The following is a 22,060-nucleotide window of genomic DNA, read 5'->3' as shown; positions in this document are numbered from 1 at the left end:
AAAGAAAATCCAGATTTAGATATTTTAATCCCACAGATATTAAGTCTATCCAGGCGTAGAGGTTCGTGGTACAATCCTTTCACCCTTTGTGGCTTTGGTACTCTGCAGTACTCTGCAGTCTTGAGCGCAGTTAGACATCAATTAATACAATCTACCGCTCTCTTTCTCACCCCTCTCTCTTCCTCCCTTTCTCTTTCTCTATCACTCCCTCCCTCTCACAGTTTCTCTCTCTCCAGAGGATTAAGTGGTGGCTGATCCCCACATGACCTGGAGCTTAAACCCTGTTGCCACTCAGGTACTAGCGCAAGTAGTTAAGTTCCTCAAACACACACAAATATCACTAATATGTAAAAAACACATACAGTTTCAGCCTTGTGTAACATTTAAAGTGTTTAATTATATTTCTACACTTATTTTGAAAGTCATCGTGTAAGCTTTTAAATTGTTACATCGGTGACACAATATGGCACCATGCTGCTTCTCACATGCCATCCAGAATGAATCACAAAACATAACATTACTTATTTTTGTTGGTATTATCCTTATATATTTTAACATTTGTGGAAGGGAAACATTTGTATGTTTTTTTCCTTGGTTTTCACTTACAGTTTTGCACATGCTTGTTTTCAATATAACTTCAGTGACTCCCAGATAAAACAAACTAAGCAAAAAGGTACTTTTGTTGTAGTTTCTTGTTGTTTTATATTTGTAATGTTATTGTTTTTGAGGATGAAGTTTTTTAAATGTTAGTTTAATCCCTAGAACATTATTGGTGACAGGGGATTTCACTTTTTAAATGACGTTTACACCGCTAGGGGGCAGACATGTACTATACTTGTGCCTAGTTTGCTGGAAAGAAGAAGAAGAATAACGTCATCTCCTTTATCCTTTGCTAGATGCTAACAAATGGATTCGGGGGGACTATTTTCAGTTAAAAGTAGACAATATTTGGCTGTTTTAGTCTAAGACAATACCACCTTCCCAACGACCACCTTCACCTAGACTTAAGTGAGAGAAAATATTCAAGGAATATCGTGTGTTTCGCTTTTTCGGCGGCATTATTGTAGTTTCCTGGTTAGCATAAGCAGCTAGCCAGCGTAGTGTAAGCTAATAACGTTACACGGAAGAAAGGCAGCTCTGGTGAGCTTCAACATCTCACTATTTACATGAAATAACGACTACGGCTTTAGTAGTACGCATGACATTAAATGCATCCTTGTGTTAGCCTCAACGTCAGCTAATACGCGGCCTGTGGGCGTTAGCCGAGCCTTGTCTTTATTATTTATATTTAAAGCTTTCGGTGCTGTGTGTGCAGAGGACAGTAATCAGGATGCAGCGGCCAGCCACTGAAGAGGCGACGGTAGATGTCAAGTTTACGGATCTACCCAACGCCCTGATCGCCTGCAAAGTACCGGAGGATCTGTTCAAAGAAGACACACTGAAGGTAAGCCCAACCTGCTTTATGCAGAGGTAGATAAAGTACTCAAAGCTGTAGTTAAGTAAAGGTAAATATGAAATTGTCTTAAATATACAAAGGCTTATTATTGTCATAATGCACAGTAGCTACAGTGTAGTTATGCAAGGAACATCTTAAGTCCAAGTCTCCTCCAACAATGCAACATTAAGTACGCCATTACATGTAATTTGTTAGACGCTTTTATCCAAAGCGACTTACATACTCAATACTGTGGACAATCCCCACAGGAGCAATTTGGGGTGAAGTGTCCCAGGGACACAACGACATGCTGATAACAGTGGGACTCGAACTTGCTATCCCCTGTTTCGAAGTGCAGCACACTACCCACTGAGCCACAGCCCCCCTATAATAATTAATCAAGCTTGGAGACTCGTGTATTTCAAAGTACATCAGTAGTACTTATTACATATTTACACATGCCCTCAGTTTGGGTGTTGCATGACTTTTCACAACAGTTCTGCAGTTTAGGTAACACTCCATTTTTTCAACACAGATGTACACGTAGAAATATGTGTTTTAGTTAAGTAGAGATTCTCAAAGTAAGGGCTCGTCCGGGATTTGAACCCGGGACCTCCCGCACCCGAAGCGAGAAGCATACCCCTATACCAACGAGCCACTTACAAGTAATCATCCTGAATTTACTTGAGTAAAAGTACAAATGTATCAGCATCAAAATGTACTATTTCAATAACATATTGCAACAGGCCAAGAGAAGTGCAGGAATGAGTCAAATGTACTTAAAATATCAAAAGTACCCATTATGCAGAATGGCTCTCTCAAAGTATTTGATCCAGTTTTTATGAGATGATCACTAATTTGTATCTATTTATAACGTTGGAATAGCTGCAGTAAATTCTTCAAGACATGTCCTCTATACTATCTCATGTTTGTACCTTCTCCTACCCTACCTGTAGTAACATATATGACTAATCTACCTTTGTATCTTTAATCTTTAACTGCAGTGCATTTCCAAAGAAAAGCTGCTATAATGTTCAGGGTGTTACTGTCAGCACTAACACAACCAACTGCTGATTCACACGCACACACACACGCACACGCACACGCACATACACACACACACACACACACTGGGCAGTCAGATGAGCCAGTGTTTTGTGCTGGGCTATGAGAGTCTGCTGATGGAAAAGGGGTCAAAGGGCATCCTTTGAGAAAAATATTTGTATTTCCCTGCTTCCCTTTCTTCCATGATCCTGCTGCTTTCCACTGGGCACGGTCAGCTGATGTATCCTGTGACAGGAGGTTCCAGGAAGGGTGTATGAAAGTGTAATAAACCCTCCATTGTTAAGGAACAAGTCATATTTAGTGCATTAACCTTATTTTAAGCAAGAAGGAAGGAATAGTTGGGTGTGTTTTCTAATTTAATTGAATATTTAGTTGGTTTGTCTTTTGAACAGTGAGGCAACACTTTATAAATGGGGAATAATGTACAGATTTGATGACACCTTGTGTGACCTTTTGTTTTGTTTGTGTGTATTCTTGTTATTAGCCAAACTTGGACTAGAATTGAAGAACAGATGTCGGTCAAGGAAAACTGATGTGGATCTGGAAAGTAATTCCAGCTAAACACACTCAGCTGTGGTGTATGCAAAATGACTCGAATAATCAAATGTGTGGTCCTATTTCCCTGCAGTGATTAGCATCACTTGTCCTACACTAGCAGATAAGCAGGTTGGACTTGATGGACGAACACTAACCTGAAACTGCATCAGACAAACAAGTTTTAGGCCAGATGGAAAATGTGAACGATTTGTTTTGTTGGACATGACTCAGAGTAACTCAATGGAAGACTGAGACATATACTGTTGTTATTCCGAAAGTTAAGATAGAGCTGGAAAAGGGACAGATGTGTCATCATGCTCCAGGCCATTTTTTCCTGTTCACATATGGAATTTTGTTAAAGCCACATGTAAACAGAGCAGTGTGGCTTTCGTTACCTGATGCCCCTCGGGCTCAAAGTGGGTTTTTTGATGTAGAACTGGAGGTGAACAAATGTGGGATGTGTCATTGGACTTTGGCTTGAAGGAACTGGAATCCACCTAAAAGCACAAAGAGTGTTTCTGTGAGTGGTTAAGGAAATGGAAACTGAGGGGGCTTTGCCAAAACAAGATAGGCTTTGGGTTTTTTAAGTAGATTTTTGAGCAGAATTAGTACAATATGTACTCATTGTTGAGGGTGATAGAAAGGAGAGTGAAATCTGGTTAAAAGGGGATTCAAGTCTTCTTATCAGATATTATAAAACTCAAATGGCCTAGTGTGTGTCAGGCTCTAATACACACTGTATCAGCTTTCAGGTATCAGTTGTTAGTGGAAACAATACAACTTTCAATTGAGCATAGGAAAGATGATCAAGATGCAATAAAAATGCAGCAGCTGGCTAGCAGCGTCCAGTGTGTGTTGTTCTTGTGTGCACCTGTCTGTCTGTGTGTATCTCTCTAGTGAGGGAATGGAAAAAATGGCAGGATGAAACAAAAACATAGTGATGGAAAAAATGTGGGCTGAGCCCTCACACACTCACACGCTCGGATAGCGGCCGCAGCAGGGTGAGGTCTGGAGATGATTAGCACCTACACACACATACTCACGGTAATGTTTAACATCAACAAACAACACTTACACAACGCACCGGCTTCACTGTCGGGAGGCACAGCGCTTCATTTTCCATCCTGCACACACGGCGCTGTGCTATTAGTCATTCCAGCGTGCATTAACACCTGCACTCAGCCAGCCACACATCATGTACAGTATGTGGACATGCTAGGCTAAGGGTTACGAGCAGCAGCCGTGGTGTTGCAGATGCACTATGGGTAACACAGGACTGAGAGCATACTGAGGCCTGTTTTTAAAAGCTATGTTCTCAGTGAGGTTTGGTTGAGTTATCACAGTGTGGAACCTGGGGGATATGTAAAGCTAAAGAGTGGTGATGTTTTTTTGTACGCCAACCTGGAAGTAAGCATTGCAAGGGCTACCTTAACTAAAAACCATTTGGATTTTTCCATTTGATTTTTTAATATTTGGATGATCTGATCTGTGACAAACACACGTATGCAGTCAATCCTTTCAAGTCTTATTGATATCACTTATATCTAGGGATGCACGATAATTATCGGACCGATAATTATCGGTGTCAGTCGGTGCCTGCCGGTGAGCGTGGAAGTGTGGTCTGCCACAAGCGGGCGGCAGGAGCGGGGCTGTCAGCATCAGCTTGTAGATGGTATTTTAAACTCGATGCGCTCTGAAACTACGGGGCGGCCGAGGAAAAAAAATACACATGCGTTAATCGCGTTAAAATAATTAGTGCCGTTAATTTTTTGTTGGTATCGGTCTTGAGAAGCAGGAAGTTATCGGTATCGGTATCGGTTTCAAAAAACCAATATCGTGCATCCCTACTTATATCCATTTGTAATGCTGGATAAAGCCTCCTTAATTTAGTGGATATCGGATGAGTTTGTTCATTTCTACTGTATTGAAAATCGTAATGTAATTTAATGGAACCGGTGCTAATGTTAGCGCCGTTATTCAGCCAAACAGGACTAGGCTTCCCAAAGAATGCTAGCAGCTAAAGCTAACTAGCATATTTTCAATGGGGATTATTTTGTCACCTTGTAGCATTATAAGCAGCATCCCTCTCCTCTGTCATCATCCTGTTGGACCTGTCTGCCGCATTCGACACGGTGAATCATCAGATCCTCCTTCGCACGCTCCAAGAACTTGGAGTTTCAGGCTCTGCACTTTCCCTCCTCACCTCATACCTGAAAGACCGTACCTACAGGGTGACTTGGAGAGGGTCCGAGTCCAACCCTTGTCAATTAACTACGGGGGTCCCTCAAGGCTCTGTTCTTGGTCCCCTCCTCTTCTCTCTGTACACAAACTCGCTCGGATCAGTCATTAGCCCGCATGGTTTTTCTTACCACTGCTACGCTGACGACACCCAATTAATTCTGTCCTTTCCCCGCTCAGAGACCCAGGTCGTCGCACGCATCTCTGCTTGTCTAGCTGACATCTCTCAGTGGATGTCTGCTCACCACCTCAAGCTCAACCTTGACAAGACTGAGCTGCTCTTCCTCCCGGGAAAAGATTGTCCCACTCTTGACCTAACAATCAACATCTGCACCTCTGTTGTTTCCCCGACTCAGACTGCAAGGAATCTGGGTGTGACCCTAGATAACAACCTGTCCTTCACTGCAAACATTGCTGCTACAACCCGTTACTGCAGATACACGCTTTACAACATCAGGAAGATACGTCCCCAGCTGACTCAGAAAGCGACTCAGGTTCTGGTCCAGGCTCTCGTCATCTCACGCCTAGACTACTGCAACTCCCTCCTGGCTGGTCTACCTGCAGTGCATGTGCCATCCGACCTTTGCAGCTCATCCAGAATGCAGTGGCTCGTCTGGTCTTCAACCTTCCAAAATGTTCCCACACCACTCCGCTCCGCCGCTCCCTTCACTGGGTTCCATTAATTGCTAGAATCCACTTCAAGACACTGGTACTAGCGTACCATGCTGCAAATGGATCTGGCCCTTCCTACATCCAGGACATGGTTAAATACATACACCCCAGCACGTGCACTCCACTCTGCGTCAGCCAAACAGCTCGCTGCACCCGCACTGCGAGGAGGACCCAAATTCCCATCAGCAAAAACACGTGGGTTTGCTATCCTGGCTCCAAAATGGTGGAATGAGCTCCCCATTGAAATCAGGACAGCAGAAAGCTTGCACACCTTCCGGCGCAAACTGAAAACTCATCTCTTTCGACTCCACTTCGAGCAATAGAATGACTAACAAAGCACTATATACTAACAAAGGACTGGCTTATCTAAATCTAGTTGAGTAGCACTTGAAATGTTTTGGCTCTATGAAACCTGATGTACTTATATGATTCTGTTTACTTCAAGTTTGTATCTTCTTAATAATAATAATAATAACTTGAATTTATATAGCGCCTTTCATAACCTCAAGGTCGCTTTACAAAGAAACATACAAGGACAAGACATAAAACATAATACAAACATAAACATAAAACAGGGGGCAGAAATGGAAGTGTAAGTAGGGGGGGGGGGGGAGGAGTGAGTTATTGTTGGAAGGCGATGTTGAACAGATGAGTTTTAAGGCTTGATTTGAAGATGTTGAGAGAAGGGGCGTTGCGGATTTCTGCAGGGAGGGAGTTCCAGAGGGTGGGGGCAGCGAGACTGAAGGCACGGTCCCCGAAGGTGCGGAGGCGTGAATGGGGAATGGAGAGCAGGCCAGAGTCTGAGGATCGAAGGGTGCGGGACGGGATGTATGGGTGGAGGAGATCTGTGAGGTACTGAGGGGAGAGGGCATGGAGGGATTTGTAGGTGAGGAGGAGGACTTTGTACGTGATGCAGGACTTGACCGGGAGCCAGTGGAGGTTGAAGAAAGTGGGGGTGATGTGCTGCCAGGGCTTGGTGCGTGTGAGAACCCTGGCAGCTGAGTTCTGTATGTACTGGAGCCTGTTCAGGGTTTTGGAAGGAAGGATGTATATTGTGAATAGAAGGGGACCGAGCACCGAGCCTTGGGGGACTCCATGGTTGACAGAGGCACAGGGGGAGCTGCAGCCAGCGTGTGTGACAAACTGTGTCCGGTCCGAGAGGTATGAGTGGAAGAAGGAGAGGGCGGTGTCAGTAAGGCCAAGGAGTTCAGACAGGCGGGTGAGGAGGATATTATGGGAGATGGTGTCAAAGGCTGCAGAGAGGTCAAGGATAATTAGTGTAGTGATGGATTCTTGGTCGAATGCACTTATTGTAAGTCGCTTTGGATAAAAGCGTCAGCTAAATGCAATGTAATGTAATAAGGAAAAAATAAGGTGTTGCTATGGTGTGTTTACTGGGTCTTTTTCTAATATGCTGCTTCCTTTTTTATTCTTCTTGTATGCTTCTTTACATTTAATATGGGGTTCTCTTGTGTTAAATCCAGCATAACAACAATTCTTCTCTGCTGTGTGAACCTCTTCTGTTTAAGTACTCACACACACGCACACACCTTCGTGTCTGCACAGCCTGGTATTATTTTTCCAACTGCCGGCTGCACACACACTCCCCCCCACTTCAAGCTCTCTGCTATTAATACCTCATAAAAGCGTGTTATCAAACTGCATACTTTCCATGAGCACCACCTCCTCCTGTTCATCCCTTCATCCCTCCATCCTGCATTCTTCTTATGTCTCCTTCCACTCTTTATCTGCCATCCCCCTCCTGTCTGTCAGCTGTCTCAGCTTCATCCATATTAACTCTGCTGACAAGTCTTTTCCTTTCTGTCTTGCTCCGTGCTCTCAGAGGTCAGCTGATACGTCTTTGGTGTGTGTGTGAAATTAAGAGTTGAAAGGCTCTTTGTTACACATTTTCCATTCGACAAAGGATTTTCAAATGCAACAGAAAGCCGATTAATGCGTCAGTTTGCTAAGCGGTGTGGTGTCATTATTTTCCGGTATCTCTATGTGAACACACAATGTCCTTCTTTCTGTGTGATTATTCAGCATTGGCTAGTATCTGTCAGTACAGGCATAGGAAGAGAAAAACAAAAAGTGGTCCCTCCCTCTACAACAGCTGATTGGTTTGCAGTGAATGAATGGAACCAGGACATGGAGAGGGAGGGGATTGTGGGTAATGCGTCATTGCCTGGCTGGAGCTCATTTAAGTGGCTGTGGAGCAGTAGGACAGAGAGGAGAGAAAGAGAGCTGAGAAGAGACAGGCTCTCCACACCCAAATCTCTGGAAAATTCCTCATTTTGCAGAGCTAACACACATCGAGGAAGACTCAGGAAGAAGAAAAGACAATGCTGGATTGTGTATTTCCGGAGATTCAGACGAGATAACCTTGGAATGTGGGGTATGAGGCTACTGCATCTCTAACACTGTGCACTGGGAGGACATAAACGAGTGCTTTACCACCACAGAAGAAGATCAACGTGTGAGAGGCAGCTGTTTCCTCTTACAGAGCATCTATTCCTTCCTTCTCTTCTGCCACCCTGGGGAAGGCAACGCTCCTCCGTTCTCCCCCTTCCTCTTCCTCTTCATCGCCACCGCCGCCGCCTTCACAACGCCTGAAGATAGTGTCGGCGTCCCGCTGCGCCCTGACCTCAGGTATCAGGTGGAGAAGGTTCCACCTCCCTGGGTCCCCCATCATGCACATCAAGACCACCAAGTGTAACCGCTTCTGCCTGGTCGCCTCGGTGAGCAACCAGGAAGTGTTCAGCCGTCCCGAGGCACAGGTAAGAGAGCAGCCCGCATCAGGTGTTCCCTTTACAAACCACGGTCTTTGAAATGAATGGCACTCACTCTATGTATTTGGATAATTACTGGATGTACACTGAGCCTGCTATTGGCGACGTCGATTTGGCCATTCCAATCCCTTTCCACGATCTCCACATCTATTTTGCAAGGAAACCGTTGCTGCATCCTGTGCTTTGAACCGAACATTGTAATCGGTGTAAAATAATCCCAAAAAGTCAAAGCCTTTTTTTCCCTAAGCAGAAAGATAATATATGCAATACTACAGATGGTTACGCTCAAAAACATTAGCATTAGCCACAGAGAGCAGCAGGTTTAATACTAACGCTCCAGAGAAAGACACACTTGGTTCTTTGATTCAGCAACTGTGTTTTTGTGTAAATGAGATGAACATTTGGATATCAATCAACTATTTCAATGCCAAACGATTCCAAGAAAACATTCAGTTTTTCTCTATAAAGGGGAACAAGCTTGAACAAGGCTGCAGCTTATTACCATTTCAGATTGATGTGTTATCTGGCTCTGGGAAAGATTTCTACAAACACAAAACAACCCTGAAGATGTCACAGTGATGTCACTGGTGTTATCTTGGCTTAGTGATTACAAATGAATTACATTAAACAGGCAGGGAAGGGTGATGAAAATAGGCTGTTGGCTTGCATTATGGGAGACGTCGGATCCAGTTTTTTTGGAACCAAATCCAAACTAGGGGTTTTTTAATAAACACTTCAATTTAAGCGGTTTATGTGGTTATCATGGTGTGTGCACATATGCCCAGTCCATACATTAGGTAAGCAGATTGTAGGGTTGGACTTCTATTGTGCATGGCTGATTTTCTTTTCTAGGGGCCCTGCAGATTATCACCACATAAGCATATTGGGTTTAAAGTGTGTGAGTGAGCTGAGCTCCTTCCTCCTTTGACTCGATCATGACTCACTGCATGGTCAGAGCTCCTCTGCTGCACTGCAGGAGGAAAAGATGACTCGGGGAATTGCTATTTGTGTCTACTACGGCTCATTTATTTCCATTCATAATTTGTTGTGTCTTGTATGCAGCTGTACATAATTACAATTAATACATTACAGGCTAGCATTAGCATGCTAACCTCTTAACATTGTCTTTATAGTGTTGGCAGACATTTTCATGCTGTGTGCTGAACAGATCAGTATTTTCTCTTGTTGTGAACACACTGAGCTCCCAAGCCTCTGAGGGAGAAGTGTGTGTGTGTCTTTGGAAATGTGTGGGTGAGATGGTGTATTTCCTGTTCTCACCCTCTCTCCCTCTCTGTGTCTGCAGGGCAGCTTTGAGGCCTTGTTCCGTTCCTTCGAGCCGGAGGTGCAGTTCCAGTACTTCAAATCTTTCCGCAGAGTGAGGATCAGCTTCAGCGATGCTCTGGCTGCAGCTGAGGCCAGACTGCGACTCCACAAGACCGACTTCAAGGGCAAAGAGATGAGACTTTACTTCGCTCAGGTAGTCTTAAAATGCATCGCTTGCACATGCTGCACTGATCTACAGAGCACAGTAAATCCCTCATGGGTTTTGTTAGACATTTTTGTAGGGATCTAACCAACCACCACTCTTTTATACAGTATTTAATATCAAACGCGTCCATCTAAATCCTTAATCAAGCCTCTGTGTCTGCAGTCTGTCCACATAGGCAGTCCTCGGCTGGAGCCCCCCAAGCCGGATAAGCAGTTCCTGATCTCGCCCCCTGCCTCCCCCCCGGTGGGCTGGGAGCAGTCTAAGGATGCCATGCCCGTCGTCAACTACGACCTGCTGTGTGCCATCTCCAAGCTGGGACCAGGTCTTACACACTTACCTTATCACAATAGCTTGAGTTCAGTTATTTTACGGTTTACAAACAATGAATTATCAATGATAATGTTTACGTAGTATAAGTAATGCTATACTTTCTGTTTCTTATTATTTGTATGTGTAATATGAATATAGGGAACCCTCCTGGTGCTATATTGGGCCAACTAAGGTTTGTAAAGATGACATGCATAATGACTCCTGTACTTCTTCTCCCAGGGGACAAGTACGAGCTCCACACTGCCACCCCCACCCCCCCAGTGTCGTCATCCACGTCTGCGATGACGAGCGAGGCGACAGCTCCGCTCCCGACGACAGTGATCAAGACGACAAACCCCGCCCCCTGCGGCCGAAGATCATCCAGACACGGCGCCCCGACTTCACGCCCGGAGTGGAGCAGTGAGAAGAGACATTTCATCATGAAGCGATCGGTGGAGAGCGGAACACGCTCTGAGCTTTGAGAAAGGGTTCAGGACCCGAGGGTGCCGCCATGTCCCGTAGACGAGCATTTCATAAGACGGACTGGAAACTTAGTGTCCATTGCTGCGTTCACGTCCCGTGGGAAAGACGGGAGATATGAACTTCCTAGTGGAAAACACTGCTCACTTTAGCCATCAGGTCATCTGTACTGCTTGTGAGGAGTAAAGATGGAACTAAAGGAAATATTAGTGTTGAACTGTAGGAAAAAATGTATAACCATGTTTTGATCGTAGTGCAATGGAGGGAGATTTTTCAGTGATGTTTTGCAAAAAGACCTGAAATGTACCATGACTTATTTTGTGTGTTTGTGAGATTAAGCTGGCCAGGTTCAAATAAAGTGTGTACAAGACCTTCACAGGGATGTGGATGTTGGTTATTCCCCCATAACATGAATGCGGCATCATTCTGGTAGGTCATGTTTGTATTTTTTTATTGTGTATAATTGATCACATTATCTTTAGTTATTGTCAATGGCTACAGCTACTTATTAATCAATGTTGGTGTCATATTTTCCTCTCCAGGATCTTTATTCAGGCTGATTTGTGAAGCTGTCTCGCATTACAGCGGCAGCTGCATTCATCTTCATTTACATTATTGATTTACAATTAAAAAACAATTCAAGTTCATATGTCTCTCTGTCATCTTCATGTTATCAGTGTCAACTCAAGCTGGACTTGCTGGATTTCAACCTCATGTTTGAGCAGCCGATGGAGACCGTTAGGATAGAGAAGGTCAGGAAGAGGAGGTTTGCCAGTGGTTGCTAATCATCAGGTAAACACAGGACACAACACAAAGAAGATACTACTGGTTAAATGAGGAGAGGTTTAATTTATAATATGCGTGAAAAAAAAAAAACACAGTGATCACATCATCCAGGTAAAACAGAATACTATCAGCTGATAATTATTACATTACATGTCACTGTTAGACGCTTTTATCCAAAGCGACTTACATACATTCAGCACTGTGGGCAATCCCCACAGGAGCAGTTTGGGGTGAAGTGTCTCAGGGACACAACGACATGCTGACTGCAGTGGGACTCGAACTTGCTAGTGCCCCCGATTCGAAGTCCAGCACACTATCCACTTAGCCACAGCCGTGTATACATTTATACTGATGCTTTTATACTAATGCGTGCTTCATAATAATGTTTCATTGTTGGTGAGTAACTCATACACGTCTCTGCAAACAGCAGAGGGTGCTGCTGCTGTTTTTAAGGTGTACACATATTAGGAATTTGCTGACGGTGCGCACATAAACACGGTAAGAGGAATTAAGTTTAAGTAAAGTAGCAAATATAGAACTAAAATGTGTAACTATTATAGATTCAAAAATGAACTGTATGAGCCATATATTACTGCTTTGATTTTGGTTTTCTTTTCATTTCATTTTGTATTTTAGTTGTTTCTTTTCTTTATAGTGATTTGCTAACACTGTATGTAAAACTAAAAGTTATATTCTGAACAAAGAGCATCTGTTCAATGAAATGAGCAGATAAATTAAAAAGCATAACAATACAAATGTAAAAAAAAATACATTAAAAAAAATAGTTCATGTTCACAAGTAACAAAAAGGAAGTACAGAAGAATAGGAACAATGATTTAGAAAATAATGTGCTGTATATCAGAATTTAAAGTGGAAGAGCTTTGCATTTTATAACATCGGTTGCATTGTGCAAAAATATGCAAAAGTACAGAGGAATGTGAAAAGGTTAATGTAATAGTGTCCATTTCAGAGTCATATATCTAGAGTTTTCAAGTCCATTTGTTTAATTATTATAAGATTTATATTTTGTATTAGCTCATCTTTCAGACAGGCTGCAATAACAGGAACAACTATCTTTAATGGTTCTGTATGAAGTGTCCCATGGAGCCTGAAATGATTCACATCATATGGTGGAAGCATAGGCCTCGTGTGTGTCATATTCCAGAAACACTGTTCAGGTGCATATGACACATAACCTCTGTCACTCGTATACCCAACTTACCGGGCCTAATGAGGGTTCACCTATCTGTTATTTCTGGTTTTGTGCATTGACATTATTTGCTTCTGTCACTTTGTGTTATCTTATTTGTGTGTTAACCTTAAAATGTTTCAATCTGCAGTAAATGGCATATCACCTGCCATATAGATTTAAGATTTCACGCAGCACTGGAAGGACGCATGTGCTGCCATTGAGATTTAAAGAATGTCATGTAACAGGAGAACACACACACTACACCGAGCTGTGACATGAGAACACACGTACACACACAGGGGTGTCGGAGGAGCACACACACATCTCTCATCTTCTTTCATCTCGTCAACATTTTCCGGTAAGAGCACATTTGAGTTTTAGCTCTATGTTGGTGTTCCAATTCCTCCTTTTATGGCACGACAATATGATACAAAAATCTGTCTCAAATGTTAGCTTCATGCCAACAGTTCAAAACATTATGCATAGAATTCATGCTAATCTGAAATCTTTAGTTTTGTAGCAGTTCAAATGTTGTTTAACTTTTAGAAAAATGGACCAGAGGTAATTGCATGAGTAGAAAAATATTTTTAAGAAAAGGACCTTTGCTGTTGCATGCTCAGGAGGTAGAGAGAGTCGTCTACTAATCAGAAGTTCTTGGGATCGATCCCTGCCTCCTCTGGTCTGCATGTCGTATGCGAGTGTGTGTGAGCGTCAGATTATATAATGAGGCGTGTGTCACCTTGTATGGCAGCCGTGTCATCAGTGTGTGAATCGGTAAATGTTGGCATGTATTGCAAACACCCCTTTAAATGGTAATATAATATATATTAGAAAGGTGCTTTATAAATGACTTTTAACTTATATCAACAAAGAAATGTACAATTGCCAAAAGACTGTACATTATTGAACTTCATTTGAAAGGTGTTTTGGAGCGCGTAACTGACATAAAAGCAACAAATCGCCACACTTCTTTATGAGGTGCTTGAAAAAGAAATAAGGTGTTTGGTTTCCAAGTTTATCTTGTTGTTTTAAAATCTGCCTTTCGGAGTTTAATGATGCGTTTGTGTTTCAGCACTGTCCAAGATGTTGCCTGTGAGTATGATGGTGATGATGCTGTTTCTTCAGTGTGGGCGGCTCTGCGACGGTAAGTCTTTATCACGTCAATGAAACACATCTCTAATGACATCATTTTTAAATATACCCGTAAGGTACATTTGGACATGGCATTTTAAAGCCTGAACGATTAGAGAGGAAAAGAAGCTCAGTTGCAAAGATTTCAAATATAAAATCACTCTCCTCTTCATCGTACATCCCTACCTCTCTGTCTTTATTTCCATCCCTATCAGTTTGTGTTCCTGTCACTCATGCCGTCTCCTTTTCTTATCTAACTTTTCATCATTATTCCCTTCCTTCCTCTCTTCTACCTTCTTCCTTGTAACGCTCTGCTACTGTTATCAATCTTCCTTCCATCCAGCCCTGCACATAACGCCGATACATCACCTTCAGGTGGAGTACGGGGAGTGGGTCACCTTGCCCTGTAATGCCTCAGCCTACCTGGAGGAGGAGGAGGAGGAGGAGAAGGAGGAGGAGGGTCTGTGGTGGGAGGCGATGGGGGAGGACGTGGCAATTCAGCAGGGAGAGGAGCTAATACAAGCAGACAGATTTAAAGTAAGTAGAATCTGAAATCAACCATAACTTTGTGGAGCTATTAACCCTGTATCATTTCATACTTCCTTTCAGGGCCGATTCCACCTGCCCTCAGAAGAGCTCCGCAGGGAAGGACACTGGTCGCTCGTACTTTCTTACGCCTTGCTCAGTGACACAAATATGTACGAGTGCATATGGCAAGGAAGGAAAACCATTTCAACAGTGTGGCTCACAGTCCATCGTGAGTCAGAGGGAGAAGAGGTTACCGTCATGGATGTGTAGACGCCATCTGTGTTCTCCTTCACATCCTTTTGTTTCTCTGCTATTCCCACAGTGCCACATGTTGAGCGCTCCATGTCGGTGCCGGTGGACGACTTGTCGACTCTGCCATGCTATATTCCGATGTCCAGAAAGCAGTCCCCCAACAAGATGCTAGTCTGGTGGACCTGGAACGGCTTGACTATAGCGTCGCTGCCTGAGGTACTGTACACTGCCGATGGACTATAAAGCATGCCCCTAGATGAACATTTTCATAGATGTCCAGGTGTGTTTTACCTGTTACCTGAGACAAATGACTTGTATGTGAAGCCATTGTAACACGCAAGTCATTATAATGGTAAATTGCTTACTTATTTGTCCTTCCTTATGGGCTTATTCCATTGGATTTGGGATTATTGCAATAATGCATCATCTCTTTTCACTTACAGTCTGTGACGTCTATGGATGACTATAGGAGAAGGATTTTTCCGACTCTCGTGAATCCTTTGAACTTGATATAAGCCCAACAAGGATGACAGACAGTGGAGAATACCAGTGTTTGTATAAAACCAGGTAAGATCTATGGAGTGCTTTATCTGCTAAATTAAATCTGTTACATCTATTTACCACAATATTGAATAGGTTAAGGAGATGTCAGGGACTGCAACATGTGTGGTTGATCAGTTGTTTTTACCGTTTTTGCATAGGAAATGATCCGTAAATCAACAAATCTATCATTTCCAAGTTAAAAATGTCTTTTAGGATGGAAAAACTTTCACTTTTCTGGTATTTCAGCGATACTGATGATGCAAGGCCAGGGACACCAGAGAGTATCACACTGACGGTAGTGGAAACGAACACGACAGATATTGGTAACATTCTTTCTTATTCTTTTCACTGCAGCTACACAATATATGTCATTATGAGAAAAATGATGCACCATCTTACAGCCAATCTTTCAGATACCCCATGGGTTGTTACCACTGATGAGACCACAGGAACAACAGAGGACTGGGTCAGTACAACACACTGGCCGATAGTGTCTACGACAGAAGAAGTGACTGTCACCCATCCTATACATGTCTTCTGGAAGATTCTACACAGCCAATTGAAGGTAAACCCTTCTCAGTTAGTTATGTATATTTTAGAAACATACTTAGACCTTAATAATCAGCGCAATTGTCGATAAAACTGAAACAATTAGCTGAAAGATGCTAAACGTTAACCTTAGGGCAATTTATCATCATTCTTATTCCGTCTTTTTATGTTTGTCTGATGTCTTTAAAGTCACGACAGTGTTGCAGCCAATGGAAGCCATTGAGGAGACGCAAACATCAGGCCCAAACGAAGGTTAGCATGAGAATCACACAAAACGTTCTGCTTTTATTTGTATGCTTTCCGAGGTGTGGTTTGATGGCAAGATTCATGTTAATGGGACGGTTTACAGATGTAGATACAAATACTAATTGTAACCTTTATTAATTTGGCCTAAGTTCCAGTCGACACAGGTAGGTTTCACTTTATCGACATTTCAATATGCAAAGAGATAGTGTTGCATTTTTAATGTGCCCCCTCCATCCATCACTCCCTTCCCTCCTTAAAGCCGCCCCAGACAATGTCCCGTGGGTTCGATATGGACTGATCGCTGCAGTGTTGCTGCTGACCACCGTGGTTCTGTGTATCCTGAAAGCAGCAGAGGATCTGAAAGGATGAGCAGGATGGATCAAGTCGAACCTTTGCTGCTCAGCGGACCTTTGTACTTAAGGGGCTTTTGAGATGTGTGCCCCCAAGGAAAAGATGCCTTGTTGACTTGACTCACCACATGATCCGGGGTTGACTGTGACTGTGGACTGAATACAAGATACAACAGGGCTGATTTGGGATCAGATTTCTGGACTTCTGTAAAGGAACCTGTGTGCAAACCATGTGTGATGTTGTCCAGAGGAACACTGATATACTGTATCATGGTAAAGCTGGTTTTCTACAATTCAAACACAGATTAGACTTTTAAAAGCATTAGCAATCATGGAAGCATTTTGCTTTATTTTTTGAAGAATCAGTGTGTGTTGTTAGCATGATGTCTGCTTAATGCCGTCTCTGTGTGTGTGCTCCTCAGCCCTCTCTGTCAGGAATGAAGAACAGGTGAAATTCAATATAGAAAGTCACTGTGGCAGAGTGCTGTATAAGGCAGTCATTTAAGCCATGTGAACTTCAGCAGCAAATCTATGTGAGTACAGTCTATAGGGTGAGCCACTGTCACTATAATAATAATAATAATACACGCACTATAATAAGCTTTGAAGTCTGTCACCTGTATTTATGTGTGTGCTTAAATGCATTTCTGCCCAAGTAAAACAAAAATACTTTGCGTTATAAGGAAAGAGGGTATGCTGCGTGTATTACCTTACAGTATCTTTTCTGATATTGAGTTTTTGTTCTCTAAATACATGCATTCATTCATGCAGTATTGGCCATGCATAATAGGGCCCCTTTAAATTGAAGAAATATACTTTTTACTTATCTTACAGCTTTATTTACTCGTTATTTCACAAATTAAGAAAAAAACACAAGAATAAAAGGTACGATGTGTTCTTTAAATTAATCTAGCCAACACTTTATACAGAAAAGTGTTGCCAATTAATGAATTAGCCCATTAAAATAGAATTTATTGGCATTTATGAACATTTTCTTAATTTTTCTTAGTACTTTTACGAGTAATACTTTAACTACATTTTGCTTACTATTACTTGAGTAACATCTCCAATACAGGACTTTTACTTACCAGTGTTTTTACAGCGTAGTATTAGTAAGTGTACCTCCTGTTCAGACTCGCCCTCTCAGAGTGGAATGAAAGCCCTTTCTGAAATGCAAGGTTGTAAATATTCAACCTCAGATTAACCTACAGTATATGCACCAAGGACATTTTCCAGTACATGTGTATTAATAGAATGTGTTAAAGTATCCCGCTTCATGGATTGGTATACCTCAGATAGTTGGGATGATTCAGGCTACAATACCGTAGGGGTCCTGACATCCATGTATACATGTCAGGCTCTTTTAAAACTCTCCTATTGTCACAAAACATGAAATGAATCCAATAAAGTCTACATGGTGCGGCATGAGAGTGAACATTTTTGAAATTCAAGTTATTAAAAAGTGTCATGAATAGTCTAATAAAGTATACTTAAGTATTTAGAATCAGAAACTGGTTACCAAGTAGGTTTTCACATTTGAGGAATTGGCCTTGGCGTATATTAATAATAATATTTCAGAACTCTGATAAATATAATAATAATAACTAAATATGTGATTTTTATCCATAGAAGTTGGCTGGATTTACTTTGGTACAACCTTTAGCTTGAGAATGTTTATCACAAAACATGTTTTAAAACGAGTTAAACACACTATTAGTCTAACAAAACATATAAATGATGCAACGTCTATTTTATTTAATGACTTAATCGATGTAGTAACATAATTATCATTATTTCTCACAGTTATAGAGACATTTACACACAGCACACATGCTTTGTGAGTATATTAATAAAGTGATGCTCCTCTGTGTTCCTGCAGTGAGGCTACACATCCAGCAGAGAGAGCTCTGTCACTGTATATGAGCTGACCTCATGATGTGTGACACAAAGTTGCATTTGAATTAGTTAATAACATGAATTGTCATGCATTCTTCTTCTTCTTCTTCAAAGCTCTGATCCCAAACTAAACTGAGGCGATGTTTCTGTTGAAAGACCTCATTTCCATCACAATCATGTTCTTTATCCCAGCAACACATTCCTTTTAACACACCATTCATTAAATAGTGTCTACATTTTTGGTTATACAGTGGGTGTACTTGTATTTTATTTAAAGGGGCGTCCGACTGTTTTTTTATTAATAGTCATCTAATTACACATCCATGAAGTGATCCCCAAAAATAATTCCAAAAAGCAGGAAAACCATTTTTTCCCCAATCCTTCCCATATCTCTCCTCCCCTTTTCGTCCATCTCCACCCCTCTGCTCTCTTCTCTTCTTTCTTCCTGAAGAGCAGCTTCCCTCCACACTGAAGAATGGAGGAGAAGAGTGAGGAGTCCTTCCCTGTCCGAGTCTTCTCCCTGCAGGAGGAGCTGAGGGCAGAGGAGGAGCACATGGAGACACATGAGGAGGTAACAGTGGAGGTTACCACTTACTGTATGTATTTTTTCTCAACTAGGAGAACTGATGCATTTTAATGAAATACGCTGTGGATTCAAACTGCTTAAATTACATCTTCCTACATCTGGTGTGTAGTTTGTTTAACGCAGTGTGTTGTGCTCTGAATGAGGAGTAGCTGCAAGAGGAGGTGAGCAGAGAGCAGCAGGTCAGTGTGAGCAGACAGAGGGCGGAGCAGGAGCTCACGCTGCTCCTCACCACGGGACGGGAGGAGCAGCAGCTCACTGTGCAGGACGGTGAGCGCACACACACACACACACACACACACACACACACACACACACACACACACACCACACACACACACACCACACACACACCAGAACCCAACCGGAAATGGAGTGTTAGAACAACAACATAATGACCTCAAGTTGATCTTTGTTTGTTATATTTGGTGTTATTAATCTGAGGGTTTCAAAGTGTCTTTTCCAGCCAACAGAACGTCTGTCTTCCAGTTCACTGTCTCCGAGGAGATGGACTGCTGCAGGTGGGAGGACAGTCCTTCCTGGTCACCTTAGGCAAGCTGAGTCTTCTGCTGCAGTTCAAAACTCCAACTGGTTTGTACAACACATGCTATAATCCATACTGCCTATCATCCTGGGATTAAGGTGTTCAAACATGTACAACTTCCTGTCCTCTCCGACTATCAGACATGAAGAACTTCCAGCAGTTACTGAGGACAGGAGATGATGAAGGGACTAGGAAAGGTTGCGCAGAAGTAGAGAAGAGAGGCAACCAGGATGAAGGCCAAACACCTAGACATCCCATGATGCTGGAAACAAGGAGTGAGGATGCCCCAACACAGGACTACCAGGTAAGCCATCAATTATTTGGACTTTGTGGTGAAAAGATGCAAACTAATTAAACGTTTTCACTGTTGAAAAAAGAAAACTGTCGTTTTTTGTGTGTGTGTGTGTGTGTGTGTGTGTTGTGGTGTGTGTGTGGTGTGTTGTGTGTTGTGTGGGTGTGTGTGTGTGTGTGGTGTGTGTGTGTGTGTGTGTGTGTGTGTGGTGTGTGTGTGTGTGTGTGTGTGTGTGTGTGTGTGTGTGTGTGTGTGTGTGTGGTGTGGTGTGTGTGTGTGTGTTGTGTGTGTGGTGTGTGTGTGTGTGTGGTGTGTGTGTGTGTGTGTGTGTGTGTGTGTGTGTGTGTGTGTGTGTGTGTGTTTAGTTCCACAGCTGTCTGTCCCAACAGCAGGTCCTACTTCAGGACTACCCGAGGACGACCACCTACCAAAAAGCCATTTTACTCAACGAGACTGACTTCCGAGGCAAGGTGACAACACATGTGTTCACGGGATTCCCAATACATACATGTCCATCCATTTTAATGCTAACGCTACAGCCCATTGGTTTCCACTATGTTAATATCAGATGTGTACAGCAACATTGTGTTGTAATCAAGTACAAATAGTATTATTGTATTGAAATGTACTCTAACGTAAGATTTTACAGTACATTATAACAAAAGAGTGTATATATATATATGTGTGTATGTACATGTTTGAATACTGTCATTAAAAGCTCACTAGCCTAACCACTCCTCCCTCTCTTGCTGTGTGTAGGTGGTTCTGGATGTGAGCTGTGGTTCCGCTATGCTGTCTTTCTTTGCTCTCCAGGCAGGGGCCACCAAGGTGTATGCTGTTGAATCCAGCCCCATGGCCAAATACGCAAAGGTCCTCCATCTTTGTCATTAGAATGTCAGATACTTTCACCTCTATTGTACACTGGTTTTAAAACTGCAGAAAATAAAGCTTTAACCATAACTTTGGAGTTTGGTTTGAAGAGAAATGCTGTGTTTGTTGGCCTAGAAGGAGCCTGAAGAGAAACCACAGCAATGTACTAGATAGCACACACGGAGTACATACATCGCATGCAGAGCGTGGCATTCTGGGGAGTTAATGGGTTTGCGGCAACATCTGGCCCACACTCTGCAGAGAGATGCTGGTGCATAAACTGATATATTGGGATCATATCTGCACAGAGTCAGATTTACCTGCTACACGGCACGTAATCACAAATTACTCAACACATCTATTTTGAAAAAAAACAGTATGTCCTGCGGATATGTAATGTTGAATTGTCTTCTGTGCAGATCCTGGTCCAGAGTAACGGTCTGTCTGATCGGATCGAGATCCTAGAAGGCAAGGTGGAGGAGATCAGCTGTCCTGAATTGGTAGATGTCCTTGTCTCTGAGCCAATGGGATACATGCTGCTCAGTGATAGACTCGTGGAGAGCTTCTTGCATGCCAAAAAATGGCTCAAACCCAATGGTAGGAACAGAGAACAATGCAAACCTTCAGAAACTGCTGATCCAGTGGTTTAATAATGTCTTAATATCGACACAGCTAATCAAACATTTACTTTTTACTTTTATTGTTAATTTTCCCTCTCCGACCTCTCTCTTTCTCCAGGTCTGATGTTTCCCTCTTCTGGAGATATTCATCTGGCTCCCTTCAGTGACGAGCAGCTGTACTTCGAACACTACGCACGGGCTACTTTCTGGTCTCTCTCACACACACAAGCATAACTCCATGCATGAGGACGCAAACACACAGGCTCCCTTTCTTTCCCTCTGTCACACACACACACACACACACACACACACACACACACACACACACACACACACACACACACACACAGACACACACACACATGTTCCCCCTGCTTGACCTCAGTCAGGCATGTTTCCTGCTGGGTGTAAAACGCTCAGTTTAGTCCAGTCCTGACTCTTACAGACCAACCAAGGGTTTGACTGATATGGGTATTTGTAGGCTGATTAGTAAGGGTATTTTGTACTTTTATTAATCGTTAAGTTATCTTTGCTGAAGAAGTGCATGAGCAATCATTCCATTTTGGTGAAACTGGATCATAATGTACAGAAATTCTCCATTCGATGTGGTATAACAAGACAGGACATGTCGGTGCTAGTCCGCTAGCATGCTAATTTCATTAGA

General features: G+C 42.6%; 1 protein-coding gene, 1 non-coding gene and 1 pseudogene across 2 annotated transcripts; 2 read left to right on the top strand and 1 right to left on the bottom strand.

Annotated features, from left to right (window-relative positions):
- Positions 1-247: 247 nt before the first annotated feature.
- LOC117546651 (calcipressin-1-like) lies at positions 248-11,661 on the top strand. Its single transcript, XM_034216970.1, is given in 6 exon segments — positions 248-295; positions 1,316-1,444; positions 10,040-10,213; positions 10,388-10,547; positions 10,775-10,807; positions 10,810-11,661. Coding segments are annotated over 6 exon segments (678 nt in total). The 5' UTR covers positions 248-262; the 3' UTR covers positions 10,959-11,661.
- Positions 2,021-2,092, bottom strand: trnap-cgg. Its single transcript has one exon. It is a non-coding gene; the product is annotated as a tRNA-Pro (tRNA).
- Positions 11,662-18,962: 7,301 nt separating the features above from the next.
- The window catches only part of LOC117546562, a 6,692-nt pseudogene continuing 3,594 nt past the window's right edge, over positions 18,963-22,060 (top strand).

This window comes from Gymnodraco acuticeps, unplaced genomic scaffold (genome assembly GCF_902827175.1).
Source record: "Gymnodraco acuticeps unplaced genomic scaffold, fGymAcu1.1, whole genome shotgun sequence".
Lineage (NCBI taxonomy): Eukaryota > Metazoa > Chordata > Actinopteri > Perciformes > Bathydraconidae > Gymnodraco > Gymnodraco acuticeps.
Note: the sequence above shows the minus strand (reverse complement) of the source record. Positions and strands in the feature narration are given on the sequence as shown.